Below are 27,454 nucleotides of genomic sequence, written 5' to 3' on the forward strand. Positions count from 1 at the left end.
TCAAGTATCATTGCACCCAACCATTTCCTTTTTTCTACTTACAGCTGCAGCGAAAAACTTCCATCTTGACAGAAACCATTTAAGTCAGAACAGTTCAGCAAAATGCATGAAAGAGTTCTGTGGTCACTGATAAGCTTGACCTGCTTACTAATTAAGAGTGATAATCTTCCAAAGGAACTGCCTTTTGCTGTTTCTGCATTGACTCAAGCCTTTTAGCTTCTTTATATAACAAAAGAGTAAGGGCCTGTAGAACAGCTATAGCACAGATTTGCTTGGGGGATCTTAACAGCCCATAGGAAACCTTTGCACTGAACCCACTAAGTACCCTTTTTCCCCCTGAAACATAAAGAACATTAACTAAAAAGGAAGCTAAGCAAATACAAGAAGACTCAGACCTAGGACTTAAAGTAGTAATAATAATTTCTGCTTTTAGTTTATTCCTTTGGTCTGGACAATGCACCTGACACCGTCTGCCCTGAAAAGAAGCCATAGAAAGTCACTAAATTTACATCTCAAAGCTGAAAAATCGAAGTTTGACACAGTAGTAGAAAATATCAGCTTGGACTTTGCATTTCTTCTCTTTTGTGAATTTCAGCCTATATCTTTAAAAACAGAGCATAATTTTTGAGCATCAACCTTTAAGCATTCCTTCTTTAAGCCAGTATATGAAGACGGACAACTAAAACGGGTTCAGTATGGAAATCTGTACAAGTTAGAGACAGTACTTTACCACTTAGCTTGAAATGCTACAAATGTGAAAAAGCAAGCAGTACAACATATAGTTTAGATGCATTAGACAGTAAATGATTTTACAAACTGGTAAAACACTGGGGAAGTCCCTCTCAAAAACTTAAAAACACACCTCTTTCAAAATCCTTTTACCAAGCATTTGCTTGAGTAACCAAGACCAGCACCAGATTTGCTTGAGCACCAAGACCAGCTTTCTCAGTGCTATGTTTCCTTCTTACAAAAAACTATTGCCGCTCTTGATTGTCAGACTTATTAAAAGCTTAATTCTCTCCTCTAACAAATGAGACTTCATACAAGACTTTCTGAAGCACGTGCAAAGTACCCAGAATTTAAACTACATGTACTAGCTTTCTAAGAATACCTAGTTTTTCCATGTCATTGAACAGCATTTTCACAAGCCATAATATATGACTGCAAAAATATGACACAAAGAAGAAATATAAAGAGAAGGAGCAAGTCTACACATTTCTTAAAGGTACTGTCAGCATGGTACACAGGGTGAAGTTGTGGTTACACAGTTGTCCTGCGTAGAGCAGGTGAACAAAGCTGCTCTCCCACACCTCAGGGGCCACTACCAAATCTTAAGGAGGAAAAGTTAAAGATAAATCAGTGACCAAATAGCAAGACCAAAAAGGCAGCTTCAGCTCAAAATCAACATCTCCATCTTCACAGCAGCATCACTCTCTTGTTCTTGTTTGCCACTCCTCCTAGTTGAGATGTACTATATCCTCTTTAGTCCCCCTCCAAAACTTTCGATCTTTCGGTGTCACCTGACAACACTTTTTGTTCTGGTGCAGTAACCTGTTTGACCTATGACATTTTACAGATGTGATGTGTAATATTATTTATTAGACAGGACATGTACTTTTTCCAGAAAAATATGGAACTTTTTTCTTATGAAGAACCTTTTAAAATTACAATGCCAATATAAAAATGGCAGACTACTTATTATTCATTCATATTTTATTAACTGATTGCACTGTGCATTTTCATCTTCATCTATACACTTCAATAGTCCAGTCATATCTACCTACTCTTAAAGTAAAAGCTTTTCTTTTCCAACTCCCCATACAAAATTCTGGTCCTGCTTCCAAGTACATCCCCTCCTGCAGGCAGAAAAAGAACGGGGGAATCCTCCACAGCATCAGATCATTTCCCCCTTCTCACCTAAAACCAGTAAACCCCCATCGTGGCAGGACACCACACGGACAACCTGCCAAATTCCCCCAGCCGCCCCTTTTGAAAAAAGCAGCTTGCTGTCTTCTGTCACTTGGCGCTCTGGGTCACGGTATGCAACATGAAAAGACATCTCCATGATTTAGTGCTATTAATAAAAGGAAGCACACTCACAGTGTATTTGTGACCTACTCCCTAAGTACTACTGTATATTTATACTTCATTAGATTATGTTGTTAAAGAAAACATAGATACAAAAAAAATTATACCAGAAAATTCAAACTGGCAAAAATTCTGGCATTGCCAGGATTAGTAGTTAACAACATTTATTGAAGAAATTTCCAGGTCCTTACAAAACATCTGGGATCTGTTGAAAACAATGCACAGCATATGCTCTGAGCCAATTTCTTCTGACATACAAAATGCTGCAATCTTCTGCTATTAAACGAAGCAGAACCATATGAAACACACCCCATTTCACAGGTTTATTAACAAAATGTCTACCACCAAAAAACCTCAGGTATGTTACAGCTGGCATGTTAACCTCTAGAGCTCTGACTTCCAACAAGGGGCACTTTGAGCCAATGGGTTAACATTTGTTTCCTTCCGCAGGACAGCCGGTGGGGGAAGGAAGAGGAGAAAAATGAGCTGAAAAAAATAGCAGGAAGTCAACTTTTTATTATTTTGTATCAGTTTAAAAAAAGTACTTGCAATCAAGTACTATATTAAGACTCCACCTCCCCTAGATTCTTGCATTTCCTCCTTTATTTCAAAGCTAAGAAGCTAATTGAAGTTCATCAACTTGAAATTTTCACCTGTGAAACTAAGGGCAAAGAATCAGTAATGCTATTTTTAGTTTCTTAACAAGCCTCAAACTAGAGGTCTGCTTCCACTGCAAGAAAGGATGCACTTTGCTTCTGCACGCTCCACACGTTAACCTATTTGACACAAAGTTTCTCAAGCTGCCCGCTGCTCCTTCCTCTGCAAGATAAGCAAATAAATGTCACAGTTCCGCATGGGAACCTGCTGGGCCCTGCCCGAAGTCCCTCTGAAGCCAGCAGGGCTTCTCGTGGGCAGGGAGAGGCACAGCTGGGGCAGGCCAAGGAGCAGAACCAGTGTGGAGCACTTTGCTCCTTCTTACAGGTGCATTTGAAAGTACAGACACACGTGTGACCTAAGTGCATGAAAGCAAGCTTGGCAAATGCCTTCAGCCTCTGAACAGGCTTCTTCATGTCACTTCACGGCAATATTTTACACTGAAAAAGGAGCAGTGAGACTTTGTTTGATTGTTTCAAAACAGAAGACATGGCTCTTGGCAGGGGTATGGCAAAAAGACAGAGGGAATAAGGAAGCATGAGGTGCTGACCCAAACCACAGTGAGCAATAGGTAACATGGATTCGCAGCTACCACAAGGTCACGTTTTCAACACCTCATCTTACCTTTCCACAGCTTGTAAAATTTCAGCAGATAGAATGAAAATAAAAAAGGTGCAAGTGTTCAAACCAAGAGTCATCATCCCCAATCCAGCACTTACACCCAGCACAACCCAACCTCCAAGCCAGACCTCACGACAAAGCCACGACAGACATAGGGCAACTTGCAGTTCTCCAAGTCCCAAATGAGCCTCCTCAGTTTGAGAACAAAAGTGAAGGTCCCCATCTTAGAATCTGGAAGTGTACGTTCTTTATGGCTGGGCACTGCCCTCCTCTCCGTGCCCAGCAAACATTTCAGTAATTATTCCAAGAACAAACCATCCTCCAAAACGCAGCCCACCACTTCAATGACCAGAAAGCATTAATAATTGGTTTTATTTACAAGGAGAAAAAAAAATCCAAGCAAGACTGAAAGCATGGGGACCGTGGCAGGGGGGTGTGTTTGTTTTAAAGCGACTACTTGCATCTGCGGGATCAGCCACATTATCCCCACAACACTGGGAACACTCACAAAGGCCAGAAATGCCCCCTTTTCAAAAGGGCAGTTTAAATGCTGCAGAAACTGGGTCAGCAACAGGCCACAGAAATACCTAAGCAGGCAGCAGGCACCTTGTGTGTTGTAGGCAGCAGGCTTGCAGCAAAGGACTCAAATAAAAGACAGAACACACCAAGACAGAAATCAGACAATAGCTATTGAAGAAAGGCAGTTAATAGCAACAAAGCACGTAAAGCACGGGTCAAGGAGTCGGTCAAGTACAGGCCCTTCAACTCTCTACCCTCCTCCAGTTGCCAGGGATCAAGATTTAGACACAAACCAGTGATGCACATGGCACACAGCACTAGCAGGCAGGCACAAAAACTAAGCAAGGCACATTAAATCCACAAAACAGTAAGAAACTGCAAAAGTTACTCAACAATATTACATGGCTGCTTACTTTCTGAGGGCACCGCAGTGCTCCTTGTTGTTCCAATCTCATTAAAAAAAACCCCAGCAATTACACAATTTATGCTTATATATGGTTAGCATAGTCATCATCTGTGTTCAGGTCTTTACTGTTTGTACGTTTATTGATGTCTTTACTGCAGAGACTTTAATTTTAAAATGCTGACCCACAGCTTCAGTCAATAGGACAATGTAAATCAGCACAAAAAAATATATATGTAGGCAAAATGTAAAAGGTGACCTACAGTATCAGTAGCGAGGCCTGACTTGCTGATTGCTTTGTACCCTGTGTAATAGCTGACATTAAATGAGCGTGCAGCAGGACCCCTGCACACTTCTGCCAGCCACAGTGGGGAGACTTGATTTGGTTTTGCATGGACCCTTAAAATCATTCTACATAAATGAAGGTGGTGGTTACACAAGGTGCAAGCAGTTACGAATCAGTCACTCCCTCCTTTCTCTCATTTCACTTCCCTTTTGCTGTTGTGCAGCTTTCCTTTCATCACTAGATTGCAATCTGCTGTTGTCCCTTATCAGTTTTCCCTATCGCTTGAAATAAGCAAGCTTTCATTTTTCCCTTCCTACCAGTATCTTTGTTCAGTTTGCATTTTTAATAGGAGCACCTTTTTTTCTTCTTTTTTTTTTTTTCCTATTCACAATCTTTAATCATTTTTTCCTCTTGTTACCATACTTCCCCCCTGCCTCTTTGACAATTACACCTCATCCTTCCCCTGCTGCCAAATTCTAGCCCAGACAGGTTCAGCATCGCATCCGAGTGGTTTCCGGCGCTGCGTTAGACACGATGTCTCACCAGCATCACGTGCGACTCACCGGCTGCCCAGCCCCTCTCTCCCCAGCCCAGTGACCATGCATGGATGGCAGCGCCCTGTTTCACTAGGGTTTCGCCTTAACCCACATGCTGCTCTGAGCTTCAGTAAGAGGCAGCAGGCTGAAGAGGAGCACCTGCACATCTGCAGTTCCCCAAGAAAGGTCTGGTGGTTGCAGAGATGCCCTTTGCTTCTGCAACAAAGTCCTGCGGTACCCAACGTGCAGACTGTCAACTACAGTCCCTGCCCCACAACAAAACCGACTTGAGGCCAAGTCTCTCTTGTACAAAAACCTGAGCAGAGAGGGCAGACCACGCTCGCTGTGCAAGTCAGAAATGCTGGGGGTTTGAAAAAGTTGCTAAAACTTCACCTGCCACCTTGCCGGGGGCGGGGGGGGAGGGCGGCATGAGCACTCCCTCACCTTGGGTTCCAAAATTAGGAAAATTGTTATTTCCCCTCCCTCTGAAGGACTGGGGAAAACAGGCTGCTCCCCAAGGGTGATTCAAAGCAGCTAAATTAAACTCTTTGACCATCCTCTGGTGAAACCTCTTTCTCTCTCACTGCAGAAGGAGCTGGAGATGACCACCCTTCCAACATTTAAAGTTCTGTCCCAAAATTACTCCTCCACCACTGCCCAGGGAGGGAGCTTCCCCGCAGATGAGACCACATACAGGTGGTGGGCATGGATCCTGCCTGTGACCGAGGGCCAGCTCCAGGTCATGGGGCATATGAACCTTGCCTAGCTGCTGTCCTTACAGCTCTTCTGTTGCTTTGAAACACATTTTTTATCATGATTGGTGCAGTCTGACCACCATCATACCCTCTACGTTGACCTGCTTCCGAGCAACAGATGCACAACACACAGATGCCATGATGGCACTGTAAGCATATGGCATACCGCACAACTCTTATTATGGGACAACAACACAGCAAAATAGTCTCATGGCCCCAGTAACACTACTGGTTTTCCTACTTAGCCACTACCTGGCTGCCACCTCCTTCTCCGCAGATGCACAATCTGTCAGCCTCTGGCTCCCCATCAGGGGGTGGGGGTTCACATCAGCCTCTCCGGAGAGAGCTGTGCTGCATCAAAGGTCCAGTGAGCCCAGAGAGGATAGAATGGGGGAAAAATGGCACTCAGTGCAACCTTGCAGTGTAGTTTGCTGCGAAACAAACACTGCCGGGTATCCAGCCAGACAGTAGGCACTTAATGAGGAGAAAGAAAACCACTCCTCCTCCTCCCATGTACCACAGCAAAATCCCACTGCCTCTCCAGCCAGAGGTTTCATATCAAGACACCAGTTTAACCATGGTGCTGGGCAGTACGTGTTAACACCAACAGCATCACTACACCAAAACACCTGGGATCTGCGGCTAGTTTATGGTGCTGGAGCTGACCTGCTACAGCATTACTTCAGCCAGGAGCTGGTGCTCAATGCCCATGGGTGTCCAGCCCTGTGGGTGATGACAGTCACTTGCCAATAACTTTGCTAGAGTCCTAAGGTAAAAACACAAACCTTTTATATTTCAATTTCAGATGCTTCTAATAATCCTGTTAGACTGTTGCTACTTTTCAAGTACAGCGCAAACAACTTCACGCAGTAATTTCTGCAGTAACTCCTACAAAGGCAACCAAATCTTTCAGGATGACATCTAGTATCTAAAACTCTGAAATTTCATGCAGAGTACATTCGTACTCTAAGCAGTGCCTCAGTAGCAGCAGTCACAAAAGTGTAATTAAACTTTAAAATTACAGCTTCTATTTTCTATCAAACATAACCAACTTTTTTAAATGAATCACTGCAATTTACCCTCAAAGAAAATAAAACTACCATATTGTCAGATAATTCAGTAAAATTCAACCAGTTTGGCTTTTTATCCTACAACTCTCCCAGGATTCAGCTCTGTTGATCAACAACTTCTAACACTACTATGTATGTGAAGATGGGTTTCAAACAGAGTGAAATGTACCCATAGATGCCACCTGTTTATAAAAACATCCAGCTGTAACAGATGAGTAATTAACAGCTTTTACCTATTCCCACCAAAAAAAACCCTTGAAAACATGGTGCACTTTGCTCTGGCACTTTGGCACAGAGCAGCAAGGTGGTCCAAGAGCCTTAAAAAACAGTACACGTGCATTTTTAATTGCTTGTGGAAACTGCACCTCTCATTCAAGCGCACTACAGCGATGGAGTTAAAAGGCAGCACAATGTACAGGAACCTTAAGACCTTGGAAACCACACAAAGCATCCTCCTCACAAATAATACAAAAACAAGCATGCATCTGTTTTTTCTCTCCAGTGCTAAACACATCACACAGACTGCTGGCTCAGAGTCAACGAAGTCTCCAAAGTCCCTCTTTGTTCCAAGCATATTCCCAACAGCAGTGCAACACACTTCTCCAACAAACATGGACCAGTGTCCTAAATGCCAAGAGATGACATTTACACTACGATGACTGCTGAACCCATTTCTGTTCTCACTGATAAGAAACAAATACCTTCAGCTGAAGGACTGCAAAGTTGCCTGATCCCACCAAACCCACACGCTGCCTATGGAGGAACTCTTCGGAAGTGCTCACAGGAGAAAGAGCACCAGCAGGAAGCAGGATGTGAAGTGGCCTTCTTTTATGGCTTAATTTTTATAACCAGAAATCACAGAAATAATTGAAGCAGCTTCACGGGAAAGGTCAAGACCTCACTATGCCAACAAACTTAAAAACCCACATTAACATTTGGATCCACTGCTTGCCAAACACTGTCAGCTCTGAAAGAAGTATGCAGGAGTTGATGGCAGCACTTGCAGTGACTCAAAGCCAGACTCTCTAGAGCTTCTGGAAATCTGAGACTCTGTATAACAATCCTGTTTTAAACCCTTTCTTAGGACCCACAAAAGCTTTTTAAGAATATACCCCTCACACGGGTGACCAAAAGCCCTCCAGTGAATCAGGAGGGGAAACAGGGCTGAAAGAACATGGCAGCATTCAGGGGGCACAGAGAAGAACAAAGAACAGTGAAACAAGAGAGACTATTAACTTTCCACTAGATCAGGTATCATCATTCACACATGGGAAATTCCCACTCAGGAGATAAATATATATGTGCTACCAACAAGGCAGACAGTAGCAGAAAATAAGCAGATTACAAAGTGGTAATTTCTCTCTTTATCTACTTTGAAAGCTGAGACAGTCTATTTAATTCAAAGTTAACTTTTTTTTTTTTGAGACAGAGGTCCAAAGATATGTGACAATGGAATTATGCTTCAGTCTCTCAGAAAATAACCAAGTCCCAGAGAGAAACGTTAAAACAATGAACAGCAATTAAAAAATTTGGAAAGCAGTATGTAATGATTTACATATGCAAAAGAAATAGTGAGAATGTACGTCAAAAGTTTTGACTTAAGGTCACTTTTTCTTCTTCATATATGTATCATTCAGGTTTCTGAGTCTCCCCAGGCATTTCAAAGTGTGTTAAATTATCACCCTATTGATATACAAGCATCTCCAAAGGCCAGACCAGTTTCAAATCTTAGGACTGCAAAGGAACTGAGATCTTTTGCAATGCAAGATCAGCTACATTATTGGAAGTGTCACCATCCCATCATCCAAAAGAACAGTTCCTAGGCTTAAAAAATGAGTTGTTTTCTGCATTTCTCATGTTTCCTCAAGAAACATGCTGTTGCAAACAAACATCTTAAACTTTTTCTTGCTCAGGAAGCCCAACTTCTAACTGAAACACAACAAAATCATGAACCAGGGTCAACACTGCCCATGCTTTCAACAGCTCTGAACATGATACACTATCTTAGCTTTCTCCATTTTACTTCCAAGTCCTTACAGCTTCTTCATGTGTCTTCAAGAAGTTTTGAACTAGAAGTTGACTTATCAGGCACTAAGAAAAAGCACTATTTTGCACTTACATTTCTTAATTTTGACATCTGTGGAGTTCTGCTACTCAGGTGGGCAAGATGGTAAACCACTGACTACAGCTCACTAGATACTGCAACAGTATCTTGAAGCAGACAATAGGCTATCAGAAGATGAGAACTTCACCAAAATCAAGAACAGAGGGCTATGTCTCACCCTCCTCTTGGAAAACATTTTCCCTTCTCTCTTCTTTTCCTCATAATTCTGAGCAAAAAAACTTGTGATTGTTTTTGATTGAGGAATTACTGTGTTTAAAATGTATATAAAGTCCATTTGTCTATAGAAAGCAAGGTCTGTTTTGTACATAGATACAAAAAAATATCCTGAGTTGTCCTTGTCTAATTATATTTCCATTGCCTTCCTAAAAGTTACCAAGACCAAGAAAAAAAAAAAAAACAAATGGCTTTATTTGTACATCGCTTTGGGGGCAGGAGGTGGAAAGGAAGGTAAGGTGACTACTAACACAGCCAGCTTTGCCCTCTATCTTCATTATCTCAGGTGGCAGCCTGGATATAACAGAATGGTGGACTCCTGAGAGGACAAGCAGACACCTAAATTACTCATTCTGACTATGTGTTTCTCCTAGGTGATTAGCTTATTTGATTAAAGCAAACTCTTTCACAAATATAAAGCAAATATTTGCAGTGAGTGCTCCGAACTCTGCAAAAGAGTTAATACACACTGTCATCACACGCAAGTATAACATTTGATATACTTTTCCTCTCCCTGGACAGGACTATTTTGTCCTGATGAAGAGGGGAGTTAGTCATTCTGTAATAACCACCACAAAGAAAAAGTCTCCTCCCAAAGCAGCTACCTAAGAAAGTGGACAGAAAATTATGTTTAAGACAATGTAACTAAGATGTTTTTTAAAAACTTGGGCTTGAATTTATAACCAAGACTGAACTGAAAGTGGTACGGATGAGTTATTTGCTTTGTTTTCCTGTCCATGTTTTCACTTATGTTACTATGGTAAATGCCAAAATTACTGAAAAGGCTCCTTCACCTACTTGCCTACAAGTCATGCGCTCAGAGCCACCACCAGGGCGGGAGCACAGCCTTCCCAGCCACATTTCCTAGTCAAATAAAAAAATATGTGAGGCATTATAAGCTAGGTTTGTGTTACCTTTGAGTCTCTAGGAAGATGAGAGGCAGGTAACAGCACTGCCTATAACACTTTATTACACCGCATCAGAAAGATTTCGGGTAACTTTATACTCAGCTTATTAAAAAAAAAAAAAAATCAAGCCAGCATGCTGGGGTTGATGATTCAGAAGTGGACTGTCTGAAAGTTCCTGAAAGTGAGCAAGCTGTTGTTTTGTTTTTTTCTATTTTGTCATAATTTACCAACCTCAACAACAGAAAAACTATGAAGCTAAATGCTTATAGGGTGTCAATTTTCAGATTGCTGACATTGGTCTACTATTCCAGATGTCTAGTGTTTAACTTTATAACAGTAAAATTAAAATTACTACAAACTAAACCCTCTTAAGGGCAACTAAGAAGCAGTTATTAGGGAAGTAAGAATCATTTATTAATAATAAATGTATAGAGATAAAGCTAAATCTTTCATGGTCCACTGCCCACAAATCAGAAGGATTAGCCTGAGATTAACACACATCTAAAATTCATTATTAGTGTATTAAAATGTAAAAGTAGAAGCATAAGAAGAGAGTTCCTATTCTGAACTACTTACATTATAGAAGCAGCATGTATGGGCTAAGGGGACACCGAGTTTACAATGATTTACAAGGATTTACAAGTTTACAATGATTTACATGCCATAGCAGCTGTTTGCTTTTGCTTTGGTTTTTTTTTTTCCCCTCTTGTCTCTAAACATACAAAACATGTCCTAACATTCCCTTTTCCAAAACAAGACAGGTTAAGTTTAACAAGAAAAACGCCATGTTCCAGAGCAGACCTGCAGACCGCTTGCAGCATGAGGCTGCTTGGCATTGACCTGACCCTCCCCATGAGTTTGCTGAATGACTCTATCAGCAGCCTGTGCCACCACAAGATCTGTCTCTGCTCCTACATGGCTTTGCAGCCAGTACTGAAACAAACACAGAATGGCAAGTAAGACACTGCATGCCCTTGTCCCATCAGCTCAGATCAGGACTGTCGTAACTCTGAAGACTGCATTCTGGGCAGACTCTGTCCCAAAACACAGGCTACAGAGTTTACCAAGAGACTGAAAAAATTTAAACCGTGCACCACAAATGTTGTACATGTGTGTGCACTTGCCTTCAACCTTCCATACAGTGGCATGCTGTGTGATTCACCACACCATCCACCCAAAACCCATCAACTGCCTCCAAGGCTATCCATCACACTGATGTAAATGCATTATCCTCCTCCTGCCCAACAGCCATTGATCTGATACTGCATTACTCCCAACACACGACAAGATGCTCTCCCTCTCAGCCCCACATTTTTGGGGATTAACCTACTCATCTATCTCGCCAACAGTGAGCAGAGCAGCAGATTTGGCTGGGGTCCTCCCCAGCTCCTCCTGCACTGCAGTAGATAAGGGAGCAGAGAGTCAGCCTTGGCACGAGTACCACCACACAACCACCCACCCCAACAGCAGGCCAAAAGACAGGTGGAAGAAGAGAGGGGACAGAAGGACCAAGGAAGGAGCAGTAAGATGCCACAAGGTCCGGACCAAGACAGGGGCAGGCCTCCCTGGGAGCAGCACAACAAAGATGCTGTCCTGCAAGGGAGCCGTGTTGCCGCACACAGCTCCGGTGTTGGGTCCAGCAGCCATCCAGCACAGCAAGAGGAAGAGACCAAGGGAGCACTTTTGTGCATTTTTTCAGCTGACACTGCCACAGAAAGCTACAGGGAAACGGATCAGAGAATGCTCACAAGTAAACGTTAACCTGGCAAAAATAAAACAAGGAAGTGCTTTTCATCCACAGGAGTTTTCTGATACAACTTGTAGGGCTGCAAAAGGCAGGGGACAGCAGTGGGGCAACTGAGAGGGCAAGACAGCCTCTTCCTCTTGCAGTACAGAAACTACAACCATTTCAGGCATGGCCCTGACAGAAACTAAAAAGAAAGAAGAGATGCCATAAAAAGGTACACAAGAGATCTGCAGAAGAGACAGAAAGCTCAGAAAGTGGGAAAGTGAAGAAATTAACAGATGAAAAGAAAGATACAGAACACCAAAACATAAAGCACAGTTTATCTCCATTTAAAACAGGTCATTACACATGAGAAAGTTTATTCCAATTGCACATATCCACAAATACAGCTTCTTCACATACACTAATCCCTGTGCAAACAATAACCTCACAGCCCCAGCTGGGAGGAGACTGTCACTGCCTGCTATTTTTACCAGTATAGAAACTGAGGTGAAGACAGACTGTGTGGCTTTTCAAGTCAGTGTGAGCCATATGAAAGCACAAGTGCCAGTTCTCAATTACCACACCAAGATTGTCTTCATTTCTCAAAGTCAAATTTTCACCTGTAGATGAGAAAGTCCATTTCAGGTCAGCCTACAAGCCAATGTACAGATCAAACAGTCACCGATCTGACCATGGGCATCTTCCAGCCCAAGAGGGCTCACAACAGTGAGGGAAATACACACATACCAGCAGCATTTTTTCAAGGCAAGCAGACAAGATTTCGATGATTAGTGGGATTGCAACAGCAAATCAAAGAGTAATTAAATCTGGCCACACATCACCTTTAAAATATTTCAGTTAAGGTTAATTAGGATCTACACTGAGGACAGAAGTTTGACAGCTTTTTAGAAAATGCAGGACTGTCTCGTTTGCCATTAACTCCAGATCCCAGAAAGCCATAGCATTAGCTCCTCAGTCTGGTGCGAAACAGAGTAAAGCTGGCCTAGACCACTGCTCTCCTTTCAGAAATGTCTGAAAGCAACTTAGAAACAAATAAATAAATGTACAGCTGACTCATTTGCTAGCACACAGCACTGGCATGGAATGTCCCAGGAGAAAAAACAAAACAGGTTTTTTGCTCCCTCTATGAGCAGACAAGCAACCCAATTTTGCAAAAAGAACAATATTTTGGAAGAAGCAATGCACACGAGGGCACAGCTGTCCCTAACAACATTTAATACAAAGTTCAGCAGGTCAAAGTTCATTGGTGAATGAATTGCAACATATAAAGCAGAGATAAAAGATTAAAGCAGCATGAGTTCAGCCTGCCACCCTGGCTGTGCCTGGCAGATGCATAAGGAAGGAGAGAAAGAGTAACACTGATAGGTCCTTTCAAAACAATCTGTTTCTTCATCTACAAGAGATTCCCCCAACTTTGTTGACCTTCTAGCAATTTTCTTCAGTAAGCTTTTTTTATTCTAGCTTCACATTATCCTCTGTGTTCTCCACAAGTGCTTCCTCAGGGATTTTCCCCCAAGCATAACAGGTAGGTGTGTGCATCTCATTTCCACGCCTTTTCTTCTAAGGATTATATAAAGTAAATTTCATTTACTTTAGACATCTAGTAAAACTTAAAATTAGTAGTCCCTTGGTGATTTGGTGAAATTGTAAGTAGGATACAACAGCAGTGACTTATCAATTAAAAACAAAGGTTAACCAATATCAAAGCAGTTTTTTGTGCAACCCAGTAGAAACACCCATTCTGTGCATACTGTAGAAATGCAAGTGCATTAATGGTGACTAAAAAGCTTTTTCCCAAGAAATGCAGGTTTTTTCTTTTTTAATACACACAGATTTCTGCTTTTGTGAAAAAAAATTAAAAACTATTAAAAATAAAAGCAACTTCTGCTATGACAAATTAGGACCAAGCATATATCCTAGGAAAAGTCTTCATGTAATTTTTCAAGTACTTTTGGGGGTTAAGTTTAATGACAATCTAAATGATTAGTGGTACTTGATACGATTAAGTTGGTAATACTGGTTTAGGATGGTTCGTTTCAAACAGTTTAAGCACTCACTGACACTCTCAAAATGAAAAGCTGAAAAGTAGTTTTAAAACACTTTCTCAATGGATACTCAGTTTGACTTTAATAAATGTTTAAACAGTAAACACAACATAAAACAATGGGGGTTTTTAATATTCTGACATTTTTCTGGCACAAAATCAATTTTTATTCTTTTCAGTAAGAAAAAGCAAAAGGAAAAAGAAATCCAGTTGATCCTAACCTATTTTTTAATCTTTCTTTTCTTGGCGCAGCCACACCACCCAAGCTAGTTATCTAGTACAGAGGCATACCACCAGTCCTATGCCATTACTTTCCAAGAACTGGACTGACAGAAATTGTGGCACTAAGACCACACAGGCTTTTTTGAAGGATGAGTCACCTCTGAAGTGTCTTAATGGTCCATCCACAGCACCAGACTCATCTTAGTCTCTTGACTGGCGATAAGATGAAGTTGTGGCCAGTGAGAAATTGCCGCATACAGCCTTGCAACCAGAAGCAGGCTCATTCTCCCTAACCACTCTGGATTTTTCCTGAATCAAATGTTATAATCACATCTCTTAAGTACCCGCTAAACCTCCCCCAGTAATTTTGCCATCCATGCACCTTAACTGTTTTGTTGTCTCTAGCAGTTGATACCTATTTGCTCAAAGCAAAATATGTCCTGTCACAGGTAAAGGCTGGAAAATGTACTCTTACTCACTAATTACATTAGTAATTAGTGTTACCAATCTTAGTATTGTATGGCTTTCTTGTGGACTATTAATGCACATCACATATTAAGAGTACATGCTCCACATCTTCAGTACAGCAGTTTATTCTGGTGCAAATGTTCTTTAACATGTCAGCTGGGAAACTGGATCCTCAAAGGCCTTTCTACAGAAGTCCTCAAAACCATGGATTAAAAATGTCATACATGTGAAAATTTATTGTTTTTCTTTTGGTAGTCCAACGTCTGCTTCCTTGAAGTGGAAAACTAAAAATTTTGATGGTATCATCTGTGCACATCACTTAATAGTATTGTCCCTTTATCTATGACAGACTTCTGCACTTGACTCGTTCTGCTGCTTTAGCAAAAGCGTAATAAAAAAGCAAGCACCTAAATCTTAAAAATTAGCTACTGCCAGCTGTGGCAAGTGAACAATCACCTGCATGAAGGAAAAAACCAAAAAACTTTGTCAACACTGTCATTGACTTTCTTCTAACAAAACTTCCTGAATCGAAGTTGTTCTGGAAGGCATTCTTTTTACTGCTGACTTTCAAATGTAAGAAACTTTTTTTAGGAAACTTGAGGCTTTTTTAATAGGCTACCCCAAATAGATGTGGTTTTAATTCTATCCGACTGTGGCCTGAAGCAGTGCATCCAGCAACTCAAGTATCTACTGCCCAGCATTTCTTATTTCAGAGTCTGATCCAGAGAGACACAAACAGCAGAAAGCAATCTGTGGTAGCATACATCAATCAGAAAGGCAGGAATCATAGTCTGGAAATTAAGGAGTTGCTAATTACCTTTTTCTCACTCAGAGCAGCTGCAAACCCATGGACCTCCAAATCAACCATTTCTCATTCACATCTGAAATTGCTCTTTACAAAAAATTGCTATTTTGACAATGCCTTTTTACCTCCATGCAAACTTCAGTATTTGTTAAAGCTAAACCTAAGGCAGAAATAATGAGACTACATCCATCCCCCCTGTGCCCTTGCCACAAAAACAATAACAAATGAAGAAGTCCACCCCAAATGGAAGACCCTGTGATGCACATGCACAGGAAGTCAGTTAATAGATTGTTAATACTTTTTTTTTTAATTAAAAAAAAGTAGTTTAGCCAGCTCTCAAGAGAGCCCATTAACCTAGAATTAAAAACTGAATAAAACAGTGTTTTGGGAAGAGACCTTCTCCTTTATGTCCCAAGATGCTGAAATCTCTCTACTTTCTTCAGCTCTGGGGAAAATTTTGAATTCTTTATCTCCATTAACTTCTGTTCATACCACTACTTTAAGGTGCTTTGCTTCTAGGAGCTTCACATCAAATTTTGGTAGCTCTAGATGATTTCCCTAGGGCACGCTGGCAGACGATGCGATGGAGATGCTGCAAGCTCTCAGGTTTTGCTGCTACAGGAAAAGGAAATCCCCATGATTTCACCATATAGTAATATAAACCAAGGGAATTAAAGTTAATCTGGAAAGAAACTAAAAATCTAGTCTTTCTAACATATCATTGTTAGGTCTTCTTCATAAAGTCTACACTATAACATTCCTTCAGTATAGAGAGCACACACAAATCAGTGTTTATACACGGCAAACCAAAACAGTTTAAAAGATGCACACAAACCAGTGTCTCTTTAGGCAAGTTTTCTAAAGCATTTCAGTATGACAATAGAAGATGTTTGCATCCACGCAAGTGAACCTTATAAACTTTACTTTCAGAAAACAAGTTCATTTTTGAAAATGAGTAATTACTAGAAAACATATTTAAGCACCTGGATGACAAAAAAACAAGGTCATACCACTTTTTCCTATTTCCTGAGTCTCAAGAACCATTTATCTTTCAATAATATTACTGCCACAGTAGCCAGTTACTCCATCCACCTCCAGAGAAAAACAGTCAGCAGATTTTCTTTTCCCTAAACTACATCTCTCTGCCTACTAACAAAAAAATCCCAGAATCACCTTAAGCACAGCACTTGAGATTGCTGTCTTCTGACTACCTCTCAATAAAGAGAGCATGCTTAGGCACACAGTGAAAATTTTGCTTCAAAACCATAGTAGGCCCCAGCTGAAAATTAGAAAGTTGTATTTGAGCAGCAAAAATGACAGCTTTCAATAGTTTACCCCTCTTTTCTCAAGGGGAGGAAGGAAAAAAGAAAAAAACCCTGAACCCATGCAGATAGGAATTGGGGATGTAGGTAAGCACAAACCATCCGCACCAGCTGTCAGTCAGCTCTCCCATCCTGTTTCTATACCACCTTTGTCATTCCCACGGAGACGAGGCACAGAAACCCTAATGTGATGCTGGGATCAGACAAGGCAGCTCCCGATGGAGCAGAAAGAGGGGGAAAAGCTGGACAAGACAGCGCTGCAGTACAGGACAGATCCATCATAACCATCCCCTTCCCACCCCAGGCTTACTCCTTCTGCCAGCTCCCAGCAAGGCTTGTGTTTTATCAGATCTATTCGCTCTCAAACTCAAGCTAAGGGCAAAGATGGGAGATAAATGAGAAAAGTATTTCTGGCTAACTGTAGTCATCAGAGCACAGTGGTGTTACACATGTTTATTTTAAGTCTTGTGATCTTTCTGGCTGGCATAGCACTGAAAGCTGTACCCACATTAACACATACCAAAGGAAGGAAGCGTTTCACTGGTAGATGTCCAAGCATTTAAATCTGGACGCTCAGAGGAAACAAAATGTGTATTTAAAAAATAATCTGTGATGCTATTTACCCAACCCTTCAAAACAGAGGAGGCCTGATGTTAACAAAAACAGCAGGGTTGAGGCTACAGTTCTTAAGAGCTTTATTATTTATCCGATTTCAAGAAATAAGGCAGGATATTTATTGTTCCATAGCAACACATTAATAAGCCTTTGGCTTTAAATCTTCTTTATCTCCCCACCCTGGTACACATTAACACTCCAAGACTGCTTACGTTTGATCATTCTGGAAGGGAAAACTGTCCTCTTGTTTAAAAAAATTAATTACAAAATATACAATAAAGCAGAATTAATAAACACAGAATTTTTAGTGTAAAAGCAATGAAAAGCAAACGCAGCTCAGAGATAGAATAAAGAGTAAGAGATGCAAGAGGGCATTTCAGTCTTGAATATGCTGCACACCATTTTCTGGTTTTGCTAACAAATTGATATTAATATTAGTTGAGAAAATCATAAGCCACAAGTAATGAAAATCTATTTAATATGCAGCAGGAAAAAATTCATTTTTAGTAGTCTGCCCAATTATACTTCAGTATTTCCTAAAGCAAAAACCAATACGAGCTTCAATTTTCTTGTTTTCATTTGAGTTTTGCTTACCTTTGCTCTTGTGGGTGCTCTTCCACATCCTCCTCTGAATCAGCCTGACAAACAGAGAAAATGCTGTGTAAGAATCCCAGATTGTAACAGGGTGCACTGGACATATGCACCATTTTTAACTCCTCCGAAGATGGACTCTCATGGTACTTGCTTGCAAAACAAACTCAGAAATCTAAAATTCCTACAGCAATTCCTTTACGATTCAAGTAAGGTGGATGCTGGTCATCCCATTTGATGTTTCAATTCATTTTGCCAAGATAAATGGTGACTTAACATGGCTACTCCATATTTTTTTTTCTCCAAATGTTGATTGAACAGACTCATTTACCATTTATACAAATGCATTTGTACAAAATTCTGCTCACATATACAATTGCAACCTAAAACCATCAATTGTCCTCAAACTATAGGAAGATTAGTTCTTCCACCTTCAAATTATCTGTCCCCAGTCAGTAAAATTAATTAGCCGGTACCTGAGAAAATAGGATGCAGAATGCCTTGAAATTCAGATCACATGGTAACACCAAAAGCAAAGGCAAGTTACCATTTTCCAATGGTATGGCGAGATCGCAAACCCAGACCATACCAGTGATCAGCAGCATGTACAGAAATACGAGCGAGTAAAGGCTTTAAACACAACAGCTTAGCTCAGTTGCTGGACTAAGGTAATTTTCAAGACATGCAGTTAACAAACTGTGCCAGCTTGCAGTTCACAACTAACCACTCTGAGCTGTCTACAGAAATGAACTCAAGCGTTGGTTCAATGAGCTCCCTGCAGGAAATCCACTTAAAACAAGCAGGTAGCTGCTTTGAACTGGACAAGATCTCCAGGAAAGCTTTAGGTACAACTCAAAATGGAGCATGTTACAGCCATCCCACCTACGCTGATGAAATCAGGGACAACTTTAGGGAGATTAACATTTTTCAAGAAGAGGTCACAGTTATCCTGCCAGGAACAGCTGGTAAGTTTTCCCAGCTACTGCTTCTGCAGATGAGGGTTCCACAAGACATGAGCTACAGACCTTAGTAATGAAAAGACAGGAAAAAAAAACCCTACCATTTTTAAAATTAAAAGTGTGCACCTTCCACCACCCCTCCTACACGTTTCCCATGTAAGTGCATCATGGAACAGGCCCCAAGTCACCAGCTTTGACTCTAGCTCCTATTTTCACTACATACTGGAAAATAATAATAAAAAAAAAAATATCACCTGCACAAACACTGAACATCCCTCTACAGGCTTCAGATGCTTATGCAGACCAGGCAGCCCTACTCTAATCTACTGAATCGAACAGAAAGCAGGATTTCTGAAGACCTGACCGTCATGAAGGGGGGAAAAAAGATAATCACACTAAGGCAGCAAATATGGTTATTATTAATAAACAACATTATTATGGCTAAAATAATCACCTTATGGCTAATATTATTACAGATCTTGCCAAAAGCTACCAGATGCATCTAAATTTCAATCTTTTGCCACAAGCAGCTCATCCAACAGAAACAGCACAGCCTTCACCACAGCATAACCAAATCTCTAACAAGACTGACAGGGAAGTACAAGTTAATTTGAGGACCTGACGATCTTTCTGTACGCCTGCCCTTAAAGGGAGGTTGGAGACACTGTGATAATTGTCCAGGATCTGCAGCACATCACACAGCTCTTCAGCACAGACCTATCTACCTAGAAGTCCTAGCACCTGGCCCTCACAAAAACCTGTCCATCTCCTCTAACAACCGAGGAAAGCCTGGCTGTTAGACACTACCCATATGGCACAGTACAAACCCATCATCTGTTTTCCAGCTTCTCCAAGCTCCTTTTGTACTTCCAGGACCTCCGTACAATACCAAGCAGAATTAGAGGACTCCTCATCCATCTCCTCCAGAAACAGCTTCTCTGCCACAACAGGCTGGCAAGCTACCCTCATTTTAAATGGCTTAACTCCTCCTTTAAATGGCTTAACATCTGCCAGGCATCAGAAACCTGGGACTGTGTCATTACACCCTTAACACTATCTATCTTACCACTTCTCCTCAAGCAACAATGAAGAAAACCTTCCCAACCTACAGTGCAGCCACAGCATAAATTGTGCAAGAAAAAAAAAATTTTAAAAATCACCCTCAACTGAGCATGCACACAGAGACCCATGTCCAGCTTTCTCCTATCTTCTCTCCTCTGTATGTCACAGGCTACATGCATACTTACACTGAGGATTTTAAAAAAAGCCAAAACACAACCATATTGCCAGACAAGGACTAAGGACTACAGAGGGATGGGAGGAAGGGAATGACTCCTGAAGTCAAAATGCAGGTCCCAGCAGCCTATCCATGACAGGAAAAAAAATCCCCTTCCTCCAAACCTCATCCTGGGTAGGTGCTTATCTTGTGCTAGAAAGCCCCCAAAAGCACCTCTCATGTCACACAAGTCATGAGAGCCTGGGCTGACAGCTTCTGCATAATCTGCATGGCCAACCAGCCCCAAGTCCTATCAGCACCATCCAGAAGCTCAGCTGGGAGGCTGGAGGAGACTTTTAACAGCCCAAAGAGGAACACAATTCCCACACCAAGTCTGTCTCAGGCTTTCACACAAATTGTGCGCCTTCAGACAACCCTTCTTTGAAGTAGGTGACTCTGTACATTCAATTTGTGCATAGCTGATGGGATGCGCCCCTGTTAATGACATACTGCAGTGCTGCGTATCTCAGATACATAAGAACAAGGTCTTCATCAGCTTTCGAAACCAGCAGAACAATTAACCTTATTAGCCCCTGAGCTGCACTGAAGAACAGGAACTGAAGACGAGTTGCTACTACATGGGAAAAGAAAACAATAATGATCTTTCAGGCTCGAGGAGAACCCTTATAAAGTGAAAGTCAAGGCAGCAACTCTGTATTTGCCCAGTGTCCATAACAGACTTCAATACAATAAATATTGTGGTATTTTTCTCTTTCTCCAAATTCAAGCACCTGAAAGAGTGTAACAGTAAACTGAAATAAGCAGTCACTGTAATCTCCTAGGTATCTGCAAGCAAACTGAAACACACACAAGGCGTTCTTCTAATGAAACATCTCGCTCCTCTCCTACGCAACACACAGGAACAGTAGAAAAGCCATCACATCAGACAGACACAGCACTGTCACCATGAAAAAGTTTGGTATATGTTGCCTTTGATAACTTACTGTCATTTTCAATCGTGATAAAAAGACCTACAACGTAACCTTCATTAATTCACTTCAGAATAGTTCCTCCCTCAAAACGCAAGGGGCTGAAAGAAAAGCACTGAATGCCCTGCTCTGCAGGTACCGAGCCTGCCTGCCCCTGCCTTCAGATGTTGGCAGTAATCACCAAAGCAGTTTGGTGGACAAAAACACGCAACTGTGACATTCCAATACCTCTTTTAAATGGCATTTGTGGTTCTCCTTTCATACACTCATGGCTGTGGAGATAGCAGGCCCAATACCCTTATTGTGCTTTTCCTTGGGTTCTTTCCTCTCCTTTTCAGAAAAAAAAAAAAAAAAATATAACTAACCACCTTTCAGCTTTGCACTGAAGTGCTCCAACATGGCTGTTTATATTTGGAGCTTTTTCAGCTTTTAAGGGTGAAGGGCTTAGGCATCAAGGCCTACACAAAGAAGCTTTTCTCCCAAGCATTTTAGTAAAGTAAGTATTAACAAGTTACAAACAAACAAGCAAAACCACAAAATTATAAGGAGTCTGCATAAAAACCACAACTGCGCTAATCAAGCCTCTCGCACTGGAGATTTTCCATGTCAAAATCCCACTGGTTTTCCATGCATCTCCCAACCATCAGGGCAGGCAAGACTTTACATTTTTCCACACTGAGGACAAATGATGGGAAGAAAAACAAAAATCCAGACACCCACCCCAGGGAAATTTGCTATAAAAAGGATGTCAAGGGCAAGGAGGAAGACAAGAGCAAGGCAGGAGCTCTGCAGCTATCCCACACTTCACACCACCTTCAGCAAGAAAGAGGAACTGAGCACAAGGGAATACAGATACCACATCCGACCGGGAAACCCAGCCTGTCTTAGAAGCAAAAAGGGAACCCAGGAAGAAACATTAAAATGCTGGAGGAAGCTGCAAACCAGTGGAAGACTGTCAGCATGCTAGATACAGCCAGCTCCTCCTCATCGCCAGCGCACAAGCCCACGCACACCCTCACCAACTGCAATGCTCCGGGCACCCTTCAGGCTCGGCTGCGGTGCAAGAGCAGTAGGTAAGCCATCCCCAACAGCTCTGCAGGCTTCAGAGAGGAAGCCAAAAATCAAAAGATTACAAGCATGAGGGCAACAAAAAAAAAAAAGAAAAGAAAAGAAAATGCACAAATACATGTAAGGGGGAAGCTGGGAGGGGGCACGAGAGAAGCACAAACAATGAAAGGGAAGCAAGAGGAAACAGAAGGTAGAACGACCAACCGGGGTGGAGGCGCGGGGGCCCTGGGCGGCTGCGCTCCAGCATGCAAATTCATGCAGTTCACGTAGACAAAGCGATGCTGTGAAAGGCCTAGAAAGCAACTACAAATATTAAAATGCTGTTTCCCCTCCCTCGCCTCTTCACACGATGTCTTTATTCAGAACATGCTCTTGGAACAAAAGCACGCGTGGGCAACCTGATGGCTGAATGGGCTACCAACCCGTCCAACTTTCATCTTCAAATCCTGCAGGCAGCAAGGAATGCTCAAAACTGCTCTGTCACAGGCAGCTGATGATGCATGGAAAATAACATAATAGTGCAAAGCCACAACAGAAAGGGAAAAACATCCATCAGACAGCATTGGTAACCTGCCAGAAACAGGCAAGAGGGCTGGGCAGACAGGGCAGCCTAATCCATATCCCTGCTCAAAGCTTGCAATACGCAGGCGGGAAGGGAGGTGCTTTGGGAGGGGAGCATGCACAGTTCCTTTCCTTGATTTTTTACTTCTGCCTGTGAAGTCCTTGCTCTCCCAGGCTGCATTCTCACCCACCCTCCTCCAAAAGGGAACAGGAAGAACCAGATCAGGGGAACCAGGTCACTTCCCATTCCCAAAGTCTTCCGTGAGACCTATCTTTAAACACGTGAATGAAGCAACCCTTGGATATTCCCTATCAAACAATGTTTACTATCCACTCAAAAGCAAGGAAGGTCTTCCTCTTACTAGATCCTCATCATCGCATCACCACTGCTGTGGTACACGAACACTGGGCAACAACCCTCTGTGAGGGTCTACATGAGAAAGTCTGTTCTTGCAAGGAAGACAACATGGACAACCTCACTATGAGGAGTAAGTCAGACCTTTTTTTTTTTAAGTGGAGCGTGGAGACCAACAAGCAATAAACCACTCGCAAATTTAAGCATCCCTCTAACAAAGGGCAGTCAGATGTTAGCAGATAAAGTGGTTTTCCAAATCTCTGGAGCTGATGCTGGCACCTCCACCGATGGCCCTCACCAACCCAGAATGGTCACCCAAGCAGGGCGACGATGACAAATTGCCTTCAGGACCTTGCACACGCTGCAGGGAATCGCAGCAGGGTGAGTAACCCTCAGCTCCTTGGGCGCTCAGAGAAGAGCCATGACCGACCATCGCAGAGCAGTGCCACCACTCCATGGAAGCTGTGCTGGAAGGGTCCCTCGCTGTATCCGCAGGGACCGAGAGAGATGTCCTTTCCTCCTCCCCACTGACAACTGGGAAAGGCGGCTTCAAATCTGGCCACAGGCCCCAAGCCCGAGACCTGCTTGGTGAAGCCCAAGCCCGCAAGGGAACAGAAATTCAGGTGCCAAGGCTGGGCCTGGAACCAATCTCCGGTCTTAAAACCTTTTTGAGGAACCCAGGACCTTCTGCTTCAGCTTGAGCAGTCACTGACTTGTCAGATGCTGCTGTGGTCCCCAAGCTCAGAGGGGAAAGCCATCCAAAACAGCCAATGCACTGCTAGTGCTCAGAGTTCATCTGGCTTTTAACGTCCACCTTTTATTTCAGTGAGCCTATCACGATTTTCACTTCTCACTCTGTCGCAACTGAAACCAGACCTGTATTCTTTCCTGCATACCTAATGCTGCATCTACGAAGCGACAGAGTAGCAGCAGCCTCAGCTTCACCTTTCCCTGCTGCAAGGACTCCGCAAGACCATATGCTCAACCATGACAAGTTCACGGGCCATTCGTGCCTGGTTTTCCTTTAGCCATGCTACAGCTTATTTTTACTAGGATGCTCAAGAACAAAGTGTTTTCCAAGAGGACCTAATCTCCTCAGGAAGTAAACATCACGTCATCATCACTCAATTGCAGCTTTGCTAGGAGAAGCAACTACAAACGACTGCATTACATGATTCTACATCCAATGCATCTTCACATCTTCAAGGTAGAAGCAAAAGGCCAAGTTCCTTACAACATCCCTGGGCAGAGACTCTGCACCATCCCTTAGTTACTACCAGACCTGCACCAGGCAAATTCTGAACAGCTTCATTTTTTAAAAAATTTTATGTATATACAATAGATAATATTTTCACAATACCACAATACAAAATGCTGGGCTCTGGTAAGCCGCATCGATTGTTAGCTAGCTGAGGGAAGAAAGAACACTTCTGCTATTTTTCCCTATGTTAATGGGTATCAATGGCTGAGCACTAGGGAATGATATAATGGCTTAAGAGAAATAAATTACCCTCTTTTCCCTCTCACATAAGATGATGTCCCTAAGGTCTGCTTCTTCCCATTTACGAGCCTGGTGCCTTGAAGTCTAGGAAGGCCCAGCTCAACATATGGCAGAGTCTGTCAGTGCAAGTTAAACGACTGCCTCAAATGCCATGAACTCCAGACCACTGCCTTCAGCTCCCCTCCTCGCTTACCAGCCCGGCCATGCATTTTACTGTACTGGCTCCTCTTGACAATGCAGAATTTAACAAATCTTGTTAGTGCTCAAGAAAAGCAGCTAAGCAAAACAAAAGTGCGCTAGGACGAGAGGAACAACATCAGAAATGATGTGTCATTTGAGGGGAAAAAATGGCTTCACCTGAGCAGGTCTGAGATATAAATATATGCATATTCATTATACACACATTCAGTATTTACCGTGCACAATTACACTCGCTATTAACAACAAAAAAAAAAAAAAAAAAAGATAAACCGGGGGGGGGGGGGCGGGGAGAAAGGAAAAAAAATAAAGCCAAAAAATCCCATAGCTGGTTGCAGCCCCGGTAGCGGCGAGGCGCTGGGAGGGGGAAGCCGCGGGGAGGGGGCTGCGGCGTGACAGCGGGCGAGGCCGCCCCCACCGCGGCCCGGCTCGGCCCCACACCCGCCCCCCGAACCCGAACCCAAATCCACCCCCCGCGGCCCCTCAAGGCCCCGTGATGGCACCCGACCCCCCCCGGGCCGCGGCCCGACCTCGCCCCCCCGCCCGCAACCACCGCCCCCCCCGGCGCCCCCTCACCTGGGCGGGCAGCAGGAGCTCCCCCTCCTCGGCCTGCCACAGCTCCACCACGCCGGGGATGGGCTCGATGGCTGCGGGGGCAGAGAAAGAGAGAGAGCGCAGATGGGCCGGTCGCACTCGCAGGGGCCGGGGCCGGGAGGCCAGAGCCCGCGGGCGGCGGCGGCCCGGGGCTCCCCGCGCCGGGGCAGGCCCGCCCCGACGGGCAGCCCGGCTGACACCGGGTCGCGGCGGGCACCGCGGGGCGCAGGACGGCGCGGGGCGGAGGGGGGGGGGGCGATGCGAGCCACGTCCCGGCTCCCTTTGTGTCCCCGGGCTGCCACCGCGGCAGCCGTCCGAGGGACGGCGGCGGGGGCGGCGGCCCCGCTCGCACGCCCGGCGCGGGCAGCAGCGGCGGCACCCCCGCTCCCTCCCCCGACCCGACCCCAGCCGAGCCGAGCCGAGCCGCGCCGTCGGCGCCCTCACCTTGTCCCTGCGCCTCCCCGGGGCGAAAGCAGGGCAGGAGGACGTGGAAGACGCCGAGCAGGAGGTTCATGGCCGCGGCCGCGCGGCAGTAGCCGCCCTGCTGCGGGTAGCGCAGCCCCGCCATGCCGAGCCGCGCCGCGCCGTGCTGCGGCTGGGCGGGGCGGGGCGGGGGCGGGGCGGGGCGGCACCGCACCACCCGCCGGCACCGCCCACCGCCGCCACGCGCGGCTGCGCGCCCCGGACACGCCCCCGGGCACGCCCCGCCCGCTGCCGGCAGCGCCGAGCACATGGCGGGGGGCGACCCCCCCGCCCCCCCACCCCATACCCCACCCAACTCCCCCCCCCCCCCCCCCCGCCAAAGCAATAGGGAAACGCAGGAGGTGCGGGGGGGGCGTTGCGGAAAAATGATGCGAAATCGGTTTTATTAGCGCGGTTGTGCAGGTGGCGCGTGGTTTGCGGCGGGACCGGGAGCTCCCCTCCCTCCCTTACGCCCGTGCGGGATGTCAGCGCGCCGGGCCCGGTGCTCCTCTGTCATTTTTGGAAAAAACAGCATTGAAAGAGCGAAGGAAGAAAACCAGGATGCAGCGCGAAGGGGGAGGGGAGAGCACAGAGAGGAAGAGTGAGGGGAGGGAGAAGAGGAGCAAAAAACCGAAACAGCCCCAATCTGGTGCCCTTAGCGCAGATGTTCTCAGCAAAGATGCTGCCAAAGCCAACGGCGGCTGTACAGTCCGGGAAGTAAAGGGGCAGTGGGGTTTATTTGCCTTAGTATTCCTTGACTGCTTAGCAGTGCTGTATGTTGGGGGATTACGGCTGCTGTTCTGATCCAGTTTGGTTTGAAGTAACTGTTCTGGTGCCTGATGGGTCTCTCTGGTAATCATGGCGTTTATAGAACACAAGTGTAGAACAGAGCCCAGCAGTAGCGTATGCTGGTCACGTGGTTTTAACAGGCGTCTCACACACCCTTCTAATCATATTGTAAAGCACTTGTCCCTTTTGCTCGAAAAAATAAACCCTCAAACACTTAAATTACAGGAAAAAACAGTTGTTAAACTAGTTCTGCAAACCTTGAAGAAAAAAAAGAAAGCAAACGCTCCGCTAACGAGGTTTGCACAACCCCAAAATTGCGCCTGGTTCTCTCCTTACCGATCGCACATAGTAACTCACATAAACAATGGAAACATGGTGCTTACTCACCAAAGGCTCGTAAATAAAGCCAAACAAATGACAAAACCCGTTTTCAGCTCCGGACTGAGTCAACACACGAGGCCGTTTGAGACCTCGGTCCCCATCGGCAGCGGGACAGCTACACGATGCCCTCTCTGCTTAGCGGTTGTAAAAGCTTTTCCCCCCTGGAGGCCATCCAGGTTTGACTGGAGGCGATGGTGGGTCTGTGTGCAGGCAATGTGTCTCTGCTCGCGGAAAAAGCAGTGCTGACCCACTCCTTAAAGGAGAGGACTTTTGTGTTCGCCAATATTGCACAACGGCTGATGTACGGTGCAGTCTTGTCTCCTGCCCACATCTTCCTCTCGCTTTCTCCTCTTTCCCCCTTTTTCCTGCTCTCTGCCTGTCAGGCC

At 44.1% G+C, this 27,454-nt stretch overlaps 1 protein-coding gene across 5 annotated transcripts in view; it reads right to left on the reverse strand.

Moving 5' to 3' along the window:
* TMEM131L (transmembrane 131 like) overlaps positions 1-26,043 on the reverse strand; it is an 83,525-nt gene extending 57,482 nt beyond the window's left edge. For 4 of the 5 annotated variants that reach the window (XM_074866635.1, XM_074866633.1, XM_074866634.1 and 1 more), the window contains exons 1-3: positions 25,881-26,043; positions 25,419-25,489; positions 17,999-18,042 (exon numbers count right to left, since the gene is read on the reverse strand). In XM_074866635.1, the coding sequence (XP_074722736.1) occupies positions 17,999-18,042; positions 25,419-25,489; positions 25,881-26,004 (239 nt within the window). In that variant the 5' untranslated portion in view covers positions 26,005-26,043. Of the gene's footprint in view, positions 1-17,998; positions 18,043-21,387; positions 21,490-25,418; positions 25,490-25,880 lie in introns of those variants that run through there. The other variant, XM_074866636.1, reaches the window with a different exon arrangement.
* Positions 26,044-27,454: the final 1,411 nt, after the last annotated feature.

The sequence above is a fragment of the Strix uralensis genome, chromosome 4 (genome assembly GCF_047716275.1).
Source record: "Strix uralensis isolate ZFMK-TIS-50842 chromosome 4, bStrUra1, whole genome shotgun sequence".
Lineage (NCBI taxonomy): Eukaryota > Metazoa > Chordata > Aves > Strigiformes > Strigidae > Strix > Strix uralensis.